At 36.7% G+C, this 15,400-nt stretch overlaps 3 protein-coding genes across 9 annotated transcripts in view; 2 read left to right on the top strand and 1 right to left on the bottom strand.

The window, feature by feature from the left end:
- The window catches only part of LOC117113883 (AT-rich interactive domain-containing protein 1B-like), a 44,772-nt gene extending 38,955 nt beyond the window's left edge, over window positions 1-5,817 (top strand). For 4 of the 5 annotated variants that reach the window (XM_033257356.1, XM_033257358.1, XM_033257360.1 and 1 more), the window contains 2 exons: window positions 343-825; window positions 2,097-5,817. In XM_033257356.1, the coding sequence (XP_033113247.1) occupies window positions 343-825; window positions 2,097-3,901 (2,288 nt within the window). In that variant the 3' untranslated portion in view covers window positions 3,902-5,817. The remainder of the gene's footprint in view (window positions 1-342; window positions 826-2,096) is intronic. The other variant, XM_033257359.1, reaches the window with a different exon arrangement.
- A 2,638-nt stretch (window positions 5,818-8,455) lies between these two features.
- LOC117113904 (serine/arginine-rich splicing factor 7-like) lies at window positions 8,456-12,829 on the bottom strand. 2 transcript variants are annotated; one of them, XM_033257402.1, is made up of 5 exons: window positions 12,674-12,829; window positions 11,232-11,458; window positions 10,916-11,098; window positions 9,427-9,525; window positions 8,456-9,208 (listed from the first exon to the last, which is right to left on the bottom strand). In XM_033257402.1, exons 2-5 carry the CDS (start codon window positions 11,453-11,455, stop codon window positions 9,133-9,135), a joined length of 582 nt encoding a protein of 193 aa, XP_033113293.1. In that variant the 5' UTR covers window positions 11,456-11,458; window positions 12,674-12,829; the 3' UTR covers window positions 8,456-9,132. The 2 variants fall into 2 exon arrangements, with proteins under 2 accessions (XP_033113293.1, XP_033113294.1); XM_033257403.1 differs by having other exon boundaries at window positions 8,456-9,054.
- Window positions 12,830-12,999: 170 nt separating this feature from the next.
- The window catches only part of LOC117113903 (serine/arginine-rich splicing factor 7-like), a 15,170-nt gene continuing 12,769 nt past the window's right edge, over window positions 13,000-15,400 (top strand). The window contains exon 1 of one of the 2 annotated variants that reach the window (XM_033257400.1): window positions 13,000-13,102. The gene's annotated coding sequence lies outside the window, so the exon portion shown is untranslated. Of the gene's footprint in view, window positions 13,184-15,400 lie in introns of both variants that reach the window. The other variant, XM_033257401.1, reaches the window with a different exon arrangement.

Below are 15,400 nucleotides of genomic sequence, written 5' to 3'. Positions count from 1 at the left end.
GAAAGGCAGATTAAGGGAAGGGGTCAGAATCAAAATTTAAGTTCAATCTTTAGGCCTATAAATGCTGACCTTATGCAGGTTAAAGTAGTGTAATATAAATTACCAAATTGTCTCAGACGGTCTGGTAGGGCATATATTCACGGTGGCGGTGCATGATAATATCAACCATCAGGAATATATGGTCTACCATGATATCAGTGTTGCATTAGCTAAGCTATTCTCCTTCCTCTTCCAGCTGTATGGAGAGACTGACATCTAGTCACTATGGCAGCCTTCTAGAGAACTTGCTAGGGCAGCTTTCAGCTTCTACTAACTGCATTTGTTTTGACATTTTCTCTTTAGGCATGTACAGTAACCCATATTCTGCTGATCAATCTATTCCACCCATTGGGGGAGGACCAAGCATGCCTGTACCACCACCAGGACCCCCTAACTCCTGGGCTGCGTGGAGTGACACTCATTTTCCTAATTCCTCTCAAGGTGGTCCAAAACGTGATGGTTACAACGCCATGCGGTTCCGAGATGGTCACGGTCCTTCACCATCCTGGGGAACTATGCAACAGCGACCAGGCGGATCGCCATATTCGAACGCCTCACCAGGGATGCTCCTAGGTGCTCAGGCTGGAGCACCGAGGCTGGCAGCGTTGATGTCCGCCACAAGGGAAAAACATCACCAGATGCAACAGCACAGCAGGATGCGACAGCATAGAGGACAGATGAGCCAGAGTTCTCATGTTCAGAAGGAAGTGATCTACCCACCAGGCTCAGTGGAGGCTAAGCAACCAAGTTTGGTGAAAAGACGGAGACTAAAAGCCAAAGATTGTGGTTAGTTGATAGAGTAATAGTTTAAAATATATGTATAAAAATATATTATTTGTGTAGAGACTTTTGACAAATTGTACAGTAGAACCTCGTTTTTACGTACCCCAGTTATACAAACCCTTGGTTTTATGTACGCCTCGTATCGGCGATGTCATCATCAAAAATACCAAAAATATTCAAAACAAACGGCCCTTTTCAGAGCCACCATAAAAAGAGATTATTATTTCAATACTATAACAATAAAAAAAACCATATGCTTAGTATTTTTATTAAACAGCAACGTTAATCGAGTCTAATATCGGGCTGTTATAATCTAAAACCATGTGAACTGAGTGAGATGAACAAGTACCGATGGTGCTCAAAATAATGGCTTTTATCCTTTGCTTCGTGTGGAAAACTCGTATGATCAAATTTTCTACATGAAGCTAAGTAGGCATAATTTTGTACACGAACGCTAATTGGTTGGCTCACCCACCCAGTGAAGTGCACATGGTTGTTGATTCATGTACACGAACGCTAATTGGTTGGCTCACCCACCCAGTGAAGTGCACATGGTTGTTGATTCATGTACACGAACGCTAGTTGGTTGGCTCACCCACCCAGTGAAGTGCACATGGTTGTTGATTCATGTACACGAACGCTAATTGGTTGGCTCACCCACCCAGTGAAGTGCACATGGTTGTTGATTCATGTGCACGAATGCTAGTTGGTTGGCTCGCCCAGTGCAGTGCACATGGTATTAGTTTGTCTCAGCAGGCCCAGACAACACCACAGCTCTGTTGTTTAGAATAGGCATGAAGGGGAATTCCCAAGTTATACCTTTGTCATATAGGTAATCTTACAATATTTTCATGTTCTGTAGTTAAATAAAAGATATAAAGTGATGAACTAATACACTAGGCACATGGTTTTGTTCGTATGCCTAGAGGCTAGGTCTAGCCTAGGTAACATTGTTTGTTCATAACTTACGTTATTGAGTGTTACGTCGTATTATTTCAAAGGTCACCTAAAATTTAACCCAACCTCAATTTTACAAATCCCCCGATTTACGTTCGCTGGTCCCATACTGTACGTAAATTCAAGGTTCTACTGTAACACCCAACAAACACAGAAGATAATTCATTTATTGTTTTTACACACACATTATTATTATCCATGCAAAATATAAGAATTATTACTTTCCATAATTATAGTTGCTATTTGGAAGCTATAAGAACAGCTATTATTAATTGTGAAGCTGATAGCTAATCATGTTTAATTTGTTTGCTTGGCAGGGGCTGTAGAGGCTATGAGGCTGACCATGTGCTTAAAATCTGGGTTACTGGCAGAAAGCAGATGGGCCTTGGATATGATGAATATTCTATTGTTTGATGATTCCACAGTCATGTATTTTGATCTTAAACAGCTTCCTGGATTGCTGGAATTAGTCATGGACCATTTTAGAGCTTGTCTCGTGCTGCTATTTGAGCAATTTAAGGATCTGGAACTGAAATCAAATAAACAATTGGATATGGATAATAAAAACAAGTGTAGCAAACGGACAGACAAGCCATGTGTAACAAATTCTACTGATAAAACAAAGTGTAACGAAGAAGACTTTAAAAGTGATGTTGATAGAACTGAAGAATTTTTAGAAGAAATACCAGAAAGGACTGATTATGACAAAGAAGATTTTAAAACTGTTAAAGACCTTCTAGATGTTGAATCAGTGCAGAATGTTACCACAGAAAAGTTAAAAGGTAGAGATAAAAGCAAGAATGTTGGCCTGGTTGAAGCATCTGCAATTTTTCTTGATGAGATAAAGGAATGGGATGTCTATGAAGGGTTTGAGAGTGACAAGACTCATTGGAGCTTAGGTGGAGGTGACTTAACACAACATATTGTAAATGTTTTTGAGAAGAAGAAACAAACAGTCTTTCCATACCCAGGATTAAAACTAAAGGAAAGTAGTCCGGCTTGTGAACCACAAGAGCAAACAATGAGTAGCGAGGAACTGATAGATTCATTGGAGCCATTTGACAAAGACAATCAAGAAAAGAAGTTGACATATGCATCGATGTCAAAGAAAAGAGATGATGAAATAGTATTAGAAGATGAGGGGCTGACAAATGATGTATATGCTCTGTGTGTATCCAGCGAGTATAAAGACTCAATATCACGATTGTGTGTTTGTATCTCCAATATCCTTAGAAGCTTGTCGTTTATTCCTGGTAACGATATTGAACTTGTAAAACATACTGGCTTTCTGCTAGTCATTGGCCGTCTTTTGCTCATGAGTCATTGTCATCCCGAGAGGAAGGTAACCAATACTTCCAGTACACCCAAAGACAAAGATGATTCATTAGATGATTGCCCATATTCAGACAAGTTTCAACAATCATGGGACTGCTTGAATCAGTTGCGAGAGAATGCTCTTGTTATATTAAGTAACATTTGTGGCCATTTGGACCTGTCCATTTATCCGGAAAAAATATGCATGCCGATTCTGGATGGCCTATTGCATTGGGTTGTTTGCCCATCATCTTATGCTGTCGACCCCTTTCCATCGCTCCCAGCCAGTTCCCCGCTATCACCAAAGCGACTCGCATTAGAGACCCTCGCAAAACTCACACTGAAGGACAACAACGTAGACATGGTGCTTGCTACACCACCATTTACGCGCATCCAAAGGGTTTTTACAAACCTGGTACAGCACTTGGTGGATCGCAAAAACCCTGTTGTGCGTGAATTCTCTGTTGTGCTTCTTTCAAATCTGGCCAACGGAAGTAGTATTGCTGGCCGTGCCATTGCTTGTCAGACGGCCAGCATCTCTAATCTGATTTCTTTCATTGAGGATTTTGAATTGGCCAGTAATCCAGCTAGCGTTCGGGATTTGGTCGAACCCGATAAGGATATGATGCGTCGTGCAGCGTATGCATTGTCTGCTCTTGCCAAGGTTCCTGAGAACCGCCCTCTATTCATCCAGTACCAAGCGAGACTTCTGAACATAGCCATAGCTTCCGCGTCGTCAGTAAACAGTGTCCCTCCACTTGTACAGCAGTACATAGGAGATGTACTGTACGAAATCTCTTTGTCATGACATATATACATGTGAATAAATTTACTTTAGAGATTGTCCAAATTAAAAAAAAAACACTTTTTAAAGTTGTTAAATGAAGCAAGTGGAATACCTCAGATATTAATTACTACTATTGTCTTTGTATGTGCATGCCTATGTAGGCATTTTTTGGTTTCCTAATTTCTCTATGACAATTCCATGCTTATGTAAACAGGACAATTGTTTAAAACAAGGTTGATGTCCTTATAAGAAATATGGCAGAAGATAGGCATGTCATTTTTAAATTGTGCCAATATGAAATATGTAGGGACTGGTATTGACCATCATGAGTGGCTCAAAAAATGGTGCTTATTTCTTTTTTTTTCTCCTATATCTAGGTTAAGTATATTAAAATTCTTTATGCTATTCTCTATACTCACTTAATGAGGTAGCGGTAGCTATCTTTTCCCACTGGCCGTTTCAAGTAAACTAAAATTTGATAAATTGAATTAAAACCTTGAAATATTAGTGGGGGAAAGGTTTATCCCAAAACTATTTGTACTCTCTGAAACATTTTGAATAAGTAATTTCTGTTGGCTGTTTGTTTTTTGTTTGTTTTTTTTGGAGGAGCATTATATTAGCTTTTTGTACCTCTCCTGTGTTGGTGGTCTGTATTGTGTGGTTACTGTAGTGTCTATTGGATCATTCTTAAATCATCATCCTAGCTTGATTTCATATTGTCGTAAGAAAGTATTTTTGAGAGAAATTTACATAATATTGAAAATCGTGTATAATGAGGAAACTGCCTGAAATTGTTTGAAGGCAAAGACAATTGTGAATATATGTTAAGTCGATCTGAGAGTATGGATTCAAAACGCTTGATTTAAATGGTTTTAATGGGATTCCACAGGACTGAGGTTGAACATCTCATTATCCTTAAGCTGATATAATTTAAAGGGAGCATCCCTAATAGGATCTCTGAAACTCATCATGAGCATTGGATTTTAATTGGATGGCCTTTGTGTGCTTTCCAGAATAAGAATTGAGCAAATATAGAGAATATATTTAAATTTCTATTAGTATATCCTACTAAAACAAGGAATACCGATGAATTTTGTTTTTGTAGTACGATGATTGATATGCTTCTAAATTGTATTTATTAGAATGGATGAACTGTATTTTGGCTTCCACGACCAGACAGCTGTTTCATGTGTAAGTTGGTAGCTTGTATGCTAAGCTACGATTTTTAGAAACATGTTAGGAAATATTATCAAAAACATCTTAGTGGGAATTTTTATGACCCTACCAACAACATCCTAAACAGTGCAAGCGTGATTAATTACAGAAGAAAATTTAAGAAAATAAGAAAAAAAAATAGACCAAAGACACTGCTGTACTGCTTGTGAGTGACCTAATATGCCAAGGCTTGGATCTATAAATCGCAAAAGCTACTGTTATCCGCTGGTGTTGTGTTTTCCTATATAACTCTTTTGCTTACGTTAATAAGATATTGTCTACATCAGTTTCCACAGCATTAATAAAATAATAGTGTACTGGGATTTATAAATGCCAAGATGTTCAGCATATCTTGAGGGACTGTTGTTATTTTGTCTAATTTTTGCTGTGTGTTGCAGCAAGTACTGATGATATTATATTTGAAGGTTCTTCGTTTTGATAGGGGGAATCGAAACTGTGCTCCATCGAGTCTTGCTCCAGTGGATGTTCTGGCTTAGGTGATTCGATTTATGCACTAAAACTGCGAATTATCACAGTTTGTCGAGTTTGACATTCTTCCTATGTTATTCTTTTACGATGTTTAAAATACCACCTGTAGAAAGTTTCGCGTCTATTTTGTAGGTTGATTATTATTATCTATAGTCACTGTACTTGTAATGTTGCAAACGGTTTATATAACTGAAGTCTGGAATGTAAATAAAACCAATCCTTCATAAATTGTAGCAGTGTTGGTTGTCGATTATTGTTCTGCAATTACACATGCGCATTACTGTACCTGCACATGTTAATCTGATTCAGATTTGTTGATCAATCACATAAAAAATACATGAAATTTTTTTTTTATGTAATGCACACACAAAATTAAAATTCTGGTGCTGTATATCGGCACACTGACATACATACCGTACTCGCGCGAATAAGCGCCCGTGCACTTAAAATATTTTTTTGCACTTTCTGAGGGGCGCTTATTCAAACAATGGAAATTGAGGGGAACGCTTATGGAAATACAGTAGATGAATATCGAGGGGTTCTTATGAGAAATTAAATTCAAGAGGCACTTTTTGAATAAAAAAAAGAATATATAAGGACATTACGGATGGTGGTTAGGCGGAAAGATAATCGTCCAGAGAACATGGCTCATGACAAGAATGTGTGAATATTTACATAACAGCAAAATAGCAGATGCAATTAATGGTGGTGGTTAGTGGTTAGCTTGTTGGCCATCGGCCCGATTAAGATTAGCAGGATGGCAGGATCATTGTATTTTTTCTTGAAAACTCAGATGAGAATGTGCTAAAGGTCGGAAAAAGAGTAGGACTAGGTATAGACAAATATGTAAAAAGAGTAAAGTTGATATACAGTACTGTCTGTCCAGAGATCGGAGCTCTCATCTGTCCAAGAGAAATATCCTCTTTTTGATATTGACCTAAGAAGAATGTGTTTCCACTCTGCAGCTCAAATCATGCCAAAAACCACAGTCAAAGGATTGACTGGATTATTGACTTGCTAAAAAGAAAATCTTCAGGGGGCGCTTATTCAAATTAGAAGGGGTGGTTATTTAAACAGGGCGCTAAAGGAAATTTTTATTTTAGGAGGGCCGCTTATTCGCGCGAGTACGGTATGTCATGTACAGTAATAATAGAGTAGATAAACCTGTACATACCATTATATGTCTGTCTACATACCAGTCAATGAAACAACAGAAAGGGATGCTGATAATAAATGGACAAAAAGCTGGTCTCTAACATGGCAACTGCATAAGCAGTGTGATACATATCAGTTACCAGTGGCCGATCTGGGTGGTTTCAGATCAATGGGCGCTCGTATACACTCCGCCAGCAGTAGCTAGAAAAAAAACAAACTGCAGAGGTTCCAGAGGAAATAATCCCCTTGACCCCACAAATAGGTAGGGGAACACCCCAAAACTTGCCTCCCTGGACCAAAGGTACGCGATTATTAACACTTGTGATCCCCTAGCAAAAAGTGTCTGGATCTGCCGCTGGTTACATATGTACATACAGGCCCATGGAAGCAGTTTATAATTAGTCCAGCCAAGAAGAAACCACCACCTACACACCAGTGACTAGTGGCGGTGCCAGGTGAGTTTCTAGATGTGGGGTGCACACCCACCTCAGCAAAATTTAAAAAAAAAAAAAAATTGGTGTTCTCCAATATTTTCTGACAGAGGGTCCCAAGTTTTTGTTCCCCCTGCTGTTTGCAGTGTGTTACTCCACTTTGTCCTGTAAGCATTCATTTGCCGGTTTTGCTAAAGAACAGCGTAGGCTTGACTATTACAGAAGTCAATACTATTTCTTGATAATAAACAAATTATGCAATTATACCCCTTTCAGACAGACCTGTAAAACGGTATTAATACCGTATTACTCGAACGTCGGCGTTCTATGTGAAAGGGTAAATACGCCTAAACGCCGGCTTCAGTTAGACCTCCTCGGGACCTAGTCTTAATACCGCATTAATACCGTAGCGAGTTTTGCCCAACTCGATGTAAAAGGGTACAGGGTTCATCGCCGTCTTACGCACTGAGGCATAACAAATCAGACGGTCACACGAGCAGCCATCAACCGCTGCTGCAGCTAACAAAGCCGATGAAATCGCTAGCTGACGGTTCTTTAGACACGAAAATCGTCTGCACCTATCTGCTCAAAATTCAAGCCGGCCTCGCCTTAACGCCTTCTGTTTCTCAAATTTATATGTATTGCAAACATAGCCAGCGTTAAAAAACATTTGCAAAGCAGCAGTTTTATTACTTCATCTCCGGCCATATTGGATTAATGGAGTAAACAAAAAATTGTGCCCTCTTTGTTAACAAGCACAAGCGCCACAGACATCAAATACTCCTTTCCGCGAGAACCCTTTCAGAGTGGCGCGCTTTACGAACTGTCTCTTATACACATCTAGATGTGTATAAGAGACAGATACGAAGACATGTCAAGTCTGCAAATTTAAAGTTTCTGAAATTTCCATGAAACAAGTATATAATTCTTTTGAAAAATCCAAAAAGTTGCAAATATTTTAAAATATACTGTAACTTTGCTTAAAAATTATCCTACAAACCAGCATTAGTGGCAGAAACTTTTTAATACAGTATATTCATATTCTCCACATAAGCTGTAAAATAATAATGGAATCAATTACTGCCACATTCTTATGTTAATTAGCAATAGTAGGCTGCTTTTGAGATATGCCAAGCCTTAAGCCTTATTTAATTACTCAATTGAGGTTGATTTGCCCATCTAAGGTGTACAACTGTTTTTCACGCTATAACAAAACATTATAATGCTTAGGAGGCTGCTCTTCAATAGAGTAATTTTTTAGTTAATTGTGATGTGAATGTCCAAAATATAATTCATCACTTGGACTGGAAGAACAAGCTATACAGGTACCTAGAGTATTTCCAAACATTCAATTTATTTTCATATTTTAAAACCTTCACAAAATGCACAAATATTTCTGTATACATAATAGTTGGGTAAACACAAGGTATTCATCAAATCATCAGAAACAGATAAAACAAATTTAGCATACTATGTATCGTCTATTTTGGAATATTTAAATTGAAAAAAAACAATGCAAAAGCTAATACTCTGCTTAAAAAAATGGGCATACTTATGTTTATTTTAAAAAACTGAAGGTGTCATCACATTCCGGCAAACTCGCCCCTTGTTAGGTTTTTTAAGGGGGTGACATTGCTAGGGGACGAGTTGACTGGTTTCTGTCATATCATACTCAAATATGGGCAAATTACATACATATAAAACTTGATAGTGTGGTAGAAGCTATAACAACTACAAACATCTTGAATTTGTTTCGATCTTTTGATGAAACTGAAACACACTACATCACCACCGAACTGTTGACACGAAATGATTAAATGTTCAACACCAAAGAAATCTTGCTGTTATACGTTTGCGAAGCTCAGGATTGTCTAACGTTCTTTTCTGAAAGTAAAATATTTCCACATGTAAGCCAAGCTTGAGCGATTGTTGACCTAATATTTTTTATGACGAAATCATCATTTAATCACGATCAGCGGATCCATTCCTCTGTGGGCTGCTGTAGTTGTCACGCCCTCGAGAGTATGACCTGGAACGACTGCAAAATGAACAACATCCAAATATAGCCTTTCTTACAATCAGATGATTGTGGATTTTTTAAAAATTCAACTTTAATTTTCCAAAAAAAAAAAAAAATATTTAGGAAAAAAACATCAATGCCACATAGTTAATAGAAACACATTTTCAGATTTTAAAATGCCACATAGTTAATAGAAACACATTTTCAGATTTTAAAATTTAGTTAGAATGTGTTACCTTCTACGACGGTTATCTGGGGAGCGTGACCTGCTTCGACTGCGACTCTTGCTGCGACTGTAACGTCGTGGTGAATATGATCGTCTTGGCGAGGGTGACCTAAATCAAACAAGAACAGAAAATCATTAAGTTTGTGTGACTACTACTATTTGATTACACTTGCACATTTTTACACTATCCGATTAAAGCAGCAACCTGTAGATAGCAACTTGGTTTTATGACTTTAAAATTATTACAATTACTACCTGCGTTAGACCAATTCTATTTTAAGTCAGGGGAGTCTAATTTTAGTGATACAGTGAAGGCAGTGTATTTTCTTTTTTATTATCTTTGACATAACTCACAGAACAAATGCAGGTTCACACTTTAAGTTAACTTAAATTGCTTTATTATAATTTGAGTTTTTTAATTAGTCTAAAAAATAAGACAAGAAAAGAAAAAAAAAGCCTATTGTTAACCCCAGACATGCCTTTGAACATAATACTGTACCTATAGTCAGCTGTGGAAAAATCATGAACAAGGTGAATTTAGGTAGATGTGTTGTCTGGCTGTCACTGGGAGGGTTGGATAGGCCAACACGAGTTGAAATTTTAACAATGACAGCATCTCGGCATCAGGTGAGAGTGGCGCGCTTTACGAATACTCGGCAAAATTTAGGCCGAAAAATATCTAGATGCCTGGTACCAACATGTGCTTTGTTGATTGGCTTTGTGGCTGATCTAGTTGTGTAATGCTGTACTCGGCACGGGTTTCAGTGTATAAACCCTACATGCTGACAACACATGGTTTGTCTAGGTGTCAGAACGTGCTAGCAGACTAGATGTGAAGCGCCTAGAGATTGGCTAGATGGTTCATATCGAGGTGATTAGCACATTCTGGACAAGAGGCTAGATGGTTAGCACATTCTGGACAAGAGGCTAGATGGGAAGGGTGTTTGAGACCAGCTGATCATTAAAAACCTGGAAAAGGAGGTCACAATCAGGTCACTTTGAAATTGTAATGTCTGATAACTATATAATTATCTTGGTAATAATATATTTTAAACAAGTTGTTATTGAATTATTCACATCTTACTATTTATTTTTTTTTTATTAAACATATAGCTTTTTATGTATTAATTTTCCCCATAACATCAGCCCTCTATGTTTTCATTTGTAAAATTACAGAATTAAGATTAAACTGTATATAATTTGTTAGTTTATGTATACACTAGGATAAATGTATTTATATAGATATCCAATTTATACTTGGTAATATATATTATTTATCTATATATTATTATTTTTTAATTATTTTGTATAAATGTGTTCTCAAAAAACATATCCATGTATACACTTTACATATCCTGTAAACATCACATAATGTACAGTAAATATAAAACACATACAAATAAAAAAAAAATAGGGTACATACAATTAACAATCCTATCTACTACTTTTTACAACATAAACAATTCTACAAACATAAAATCTATCCAAATGTAGCATACCTTGAGCGCTTTCTGGAGTGATACTGACCACGAGGTCGGCAATCTCTAGCATAATGACCAGGCTTTCCACATTCGTAGCACCGTTCACCGTGACCTGCACGTCTGGCTGGTGGAGGCATACGCCTGGAACGTCTCGTTTCACCAGATGACATTTCTACTCTTACCCTTCGGCCGCATATGTTTCTATTTTATGACAAAAATACAGGGTTTCTTCAAGTATTTTTTAAATACTGCATCAATATACTTTTACTATTTGAATATCAGCTCAGTGCATGAACTAAAGCCATTAAAACTGCATTTCTGAATTCTCATTTACCTGCCATCCATACCACGAACAGCATCTTCAGCATCTCTAGGGTCTTCAAATTCAATAAATGCAAATCCGGGCGGGTTTCTGGCAACCCAGACATTTTTCAAAGGGCCATAGTAGCCAAATGCATCTTCTAAGTCATGTCTTGCAGCGCCTGGACCAACGTCACCTACATATACTTTACAAGCAAGCGGGCCATGATCACGGTAGTGTCCTCGAAGGTCTGACATTTTCTTTAAATCAAAGAGAAAAACAAAATCATGAGTTACTCAAACAGACAACTTTTATAGTTAGCTTCAATTTTCTGAAATCTTCCTTCCGGTAAAACACAACAAAGCAAATTAATTTCTTCATGATGAGTCAAGACTCATAATATCCTATTATAGCCTAGGCCTAGCCTATGGCACTTTTTTCATATAAGATAGGCCTATTATAGGGGTAGCCGATCATTTCGGTCGCGATTCATTTCGGTTCTGCTTTACTTAGGTCGCGGTTTATTTCGAACAAATATATGGAGCACCGAAGGAGTTGTGAAAACGCAAAATTTAATATGCCTAGGCCCTATACAGTATGTTATAAAAATTAGTTCGCAATCGGTTTATCATAGGCATAAGTATTTTTTTATTTCCGTTTTGCTATCTTTCTACTAACAACATTTTATCTTTCTACTAAAATATTCTCTTTCTTTTATTTACGGAGATATACTGTATTAATGATTGAAACATGATCTTATGATTGAAACAATGGAATTTAGTATGTGCTTCACGCAATTCTCTTTGTTGCATTTTCCTATACTATACTTTAATAGTCAATAAAATGTATCTTTGATTTTAATTGAATTGAATGTTGTTACCATCTGAAATCTATTTCATAAGTTAGTTAAAACAATATTCATTACAATATTAAATCCGATCTTTTTATACAATAAATTTTATATATTTATTGTAGTTGTTGAAAAAGGTACTTTGTGAGTGGTTAAATCAGGTGAAAATGTTTGTTAATTATATGTTGTGACTATGAGAAGAACGTTGAGGTAAAAAAATTAAGAATTAAAAGTTAGGTGCGAAAGTTCATTAGCGCCCTGACTGAAGGCCTATCTATAACACTAACAGGACCCGTACTAGCAAGCCTTCGTTGTAACACGGCAGCCATTGATGATTAGCCTACTTACAGGGCTGACCTGCCTTGCTTGGCTAGGCCAGGTATACCTACCGCGCGGCCAGCCGGCTTACCACCTTAGCATACTAGGACTAGGAGGTCCTCCAGCTAGGCCTTCCAGCTAGGCTAGGCCTAGCCTAGAGACTCGCGGACACATGAAACATGATCGAGTCTAAAACAGCCATAATAATTCTTTAATTTAAAAAAATGGTGCTGTCTTTTGACGTGCAGATACTATTAAAAAAATATTATTTTATATAAATTAGTTAGTATTTCAACAATTAAATTACCCCTTTTCTGTTTTTCTACTGGAAAATTCGGACTTCAGACACGTAAATTAAAAAGATGGAGATGCTGGTGCTGGTGATGAGCGGACGCCAAAAAATCCATCCAGCCAGCAAACAGTGCATGTAGGACCCACGCGCAAGAAATTCGTTCTAGGAAACTTTTATATTTTTATATTTTTATTTAACATATTTTACAGTTTAAATACAAGTAGACATTAATGCTATGTTCAAGTAAGTTCTATAATTTTTAAGTAGCTAAATATGTTAATAACAGTAAAATAATGTATTATTAACTATTTGTTCTTTGAGCGATTTTATTATTAAAAAATAGAAGTATAGCACGTGACAGAGAAAGCGCTTCCAAATTCCCCATTCTTTTCCATCCAATGTAATAATTTTGTAGAAGCTTACGTCTTTTTGGGAGTGTACGAGGTTGGTTGGACTTATAATTTACACATTTTACATCGATAATTTAAAGTGTCTTGGAACTTAATATACTTATACTTACTTAAAGTAGGTTATTACTGACATGCCATGTTTAAATTTTTAATCAATCAAATCATGATTTTGTTTAACATAACATCGATCGGCGACCTTGCTTGCCTGGGCTAGCCTAGCATCCTCAGGCTAGGCTGGGTAGTCTGTCTCTAGTAGGTCTACTAGTACTATAGGTAGGCCCTACTGCATTACTATCAGTACAGTGGGGACTTAGTCCTAGTCTGTAGCCTAGCCAACTAACTATACTAAGGCCTACGGTGTATGACCGTTTCTGCAGCAAATTAAACACATTTTGTATTGTGTGTTTTCATTCAATTCAAATGATTGAATGAATGACTAATTAAATACTAATAGTTCTAGGCCTAATAATATCCAGTGAATTAGGCGGGACTGCAGGTGGTGCAGTAGTAGGGGATAAGACTACTTCGGCCGCCGACAACTTGGGCCGCGCGGAATTTGTATGGCGCGGAATTTGTACGGCGCGCCATATGGGCATTATCCCTCACCAGCTACAGTCGAGTCCGCCAAAGTCGACTCGCGTCAGTCAAATTTTTAAAAAAGTCCCAATTCTTTCCTATGTATTACTGTGTAATTTGTTTAATTCGAATTTTTTATAAGTCGAATTTCGGCTTAGGAAAATGTACGGTTTTGCGTGAAATTCGATTTTGTGGGCATTGAGTACACATAGTATTGTTCTATGTTGATATTTTTTTTTTCAAAAATGTGCAAGTCGAAATCTGTATAACTCGAACTTTTTATGCCAGTCCCATTAGATTCGACTTAGGCGAACTCGACTGTATTTGATTGTAGCAAGGTGGATTCTCGCGATCAACTAAATAGCAGCCTATTGTTTTCTTTTTAGTTCCTATGCATGCAATGCAATAGGAACTATTGTAATCACTCTTCTTTTACCTTTGTTTTTTATTGTGTGTAGTATGTGTGTGCGTGTGTAGACATTTATGCAAATACGCATGCGTCAAAGAAAAGTTTTCCGACATTTTGTTTTACTTCACGATGAGAAGTTCGATTTTGAAGTTTCTGCAGAAGTTCAGTCAGGGCTCACGCTAACCGATCGGCAAGTCGGCATGGATGAAACTATTTTGATTTTACGGCAAAAAAAATCAACTGCTGTGGCATAGGTATTTTGAAGAAGGCCTATAAAACAAAAATGTTTTAATACTTGCTGAAATACATCGTTTTTTTCATTTAGATCTCCATTTTTCACTAACTCCATGCGACGTTTTTTTCTGTTGTACGAGTCATATGAAAGTACTATATCAGGGCTAGAAATTTACTTTTTCAGCCACTAGCAACCTATTGCTAAAATGTGCTAGTTGTTAAAAATGTAACTAGCAAAATGAGCTTCTCAACTAGTAAAATATATTGACACCAACTCAACATATTATTTTCGGAAAATAAATTGTATGAAAATAACTAATGATGTACTTCTATAAATTTGTGTTTAAAATGTTTTAATATAATATTTTCTGTTATGGTGAGTGTATTACAATAAATATCACAAAGAAATAGCCAAATGAGTATAAGAAATCGATTTCTATACCTTGTACATTTATTCACTTCAGTGTCAGAACATTTTTAATATGAAAAAAAAAATCACATACAAAATAAAAATTTAATATTATATACTTAATTTATTTTTTAAAATAAGTTAAGTTTATCATTCATTTAATGTTTATTTTGTATCTGTGATTTTGTTTTCACATTAAATATGTACTGCTTATTGGAATTTTTCAAAATAATATAATTATAAATGTATATAAAATAAATTTTATTGTTCAATAAAATTTATTTTATATTAATTTTATATCATATTATTTTGAAAATATAAATATGAAATGAAAAAAAAATATACTTGTTTAATGTCACACCCTCAGAAATGTTCAGGGGCAGGATGGGAGAGGGAGGGAGGGAGGAGTTTTTTTTTTTCTTCTTTTTTTTTTTTCTCTTGCCCGTCTAGCCTAGGCCTAGCTAGCCTAGGAAGGCTTACAGTAGCTAGGGGCTAGGCCTAGAGATTTCAAAAACTGCATTGGTAGCAAGCCAAATCTTTGACAGAAAAAGGCCATAACAGAAACTCAATTTTACATAAAAGATTTGTTTGTACAATATTTATTTTGATAGGCCTTGGTCTTTTAAAGCTGGGGCTAGACGTTTTGTAGACGGCCGCTGGTGCAGTAGTAGGCCTAGCCTAGGCCTAGGTTAGGAGGTCTACTA

The sequence above is a fragment of the Anneissia japonica genome, unplaced genomic scaffold (assembly GCF_011630105.1).
Source record: "Anneissia japonica isolate Jap-2015-1 unplaced genomic scaffold, ASM1163010v1 scaffold1417_len1240632_cov203, whole genome shotgun sequence".
NCBI lineage: Eukaryota > Metazoa > Echinodermata > Crinoidea > Comatulida > Comatulidae > Anneissia > Anneissia japonica.
Note: the sequence above shows the minus strand (reverse complement) of the source record. Positions and strands in the feature narration are given on the sequence as shown.

Excerpts from the sequence above, each read along its gene's own strand:
- LOC117113904 (XM_033257402.1), bottom strand. The coding sequence starts at position 11,455 with ATGTCAGACCTTCGAGGACACTACCGTGATCATGGCCCGCTTGCTTGT. Across the intron at positions 11,099-11,231 it reads GTTCGTGGTATGGATGGCAG|AAACATATGCGGCCGAAGGG; the intron begins GTAAATGAGAAT and ends GTCATAAAATAG. Across the intron at positions 9,209-9,426 it reads CCAGATAACCGTCGTAGAAG|TCGTTCCAGGTCATACTCTC; the intron begins GTAACACATTCT and ends TTCATTTTGCAG.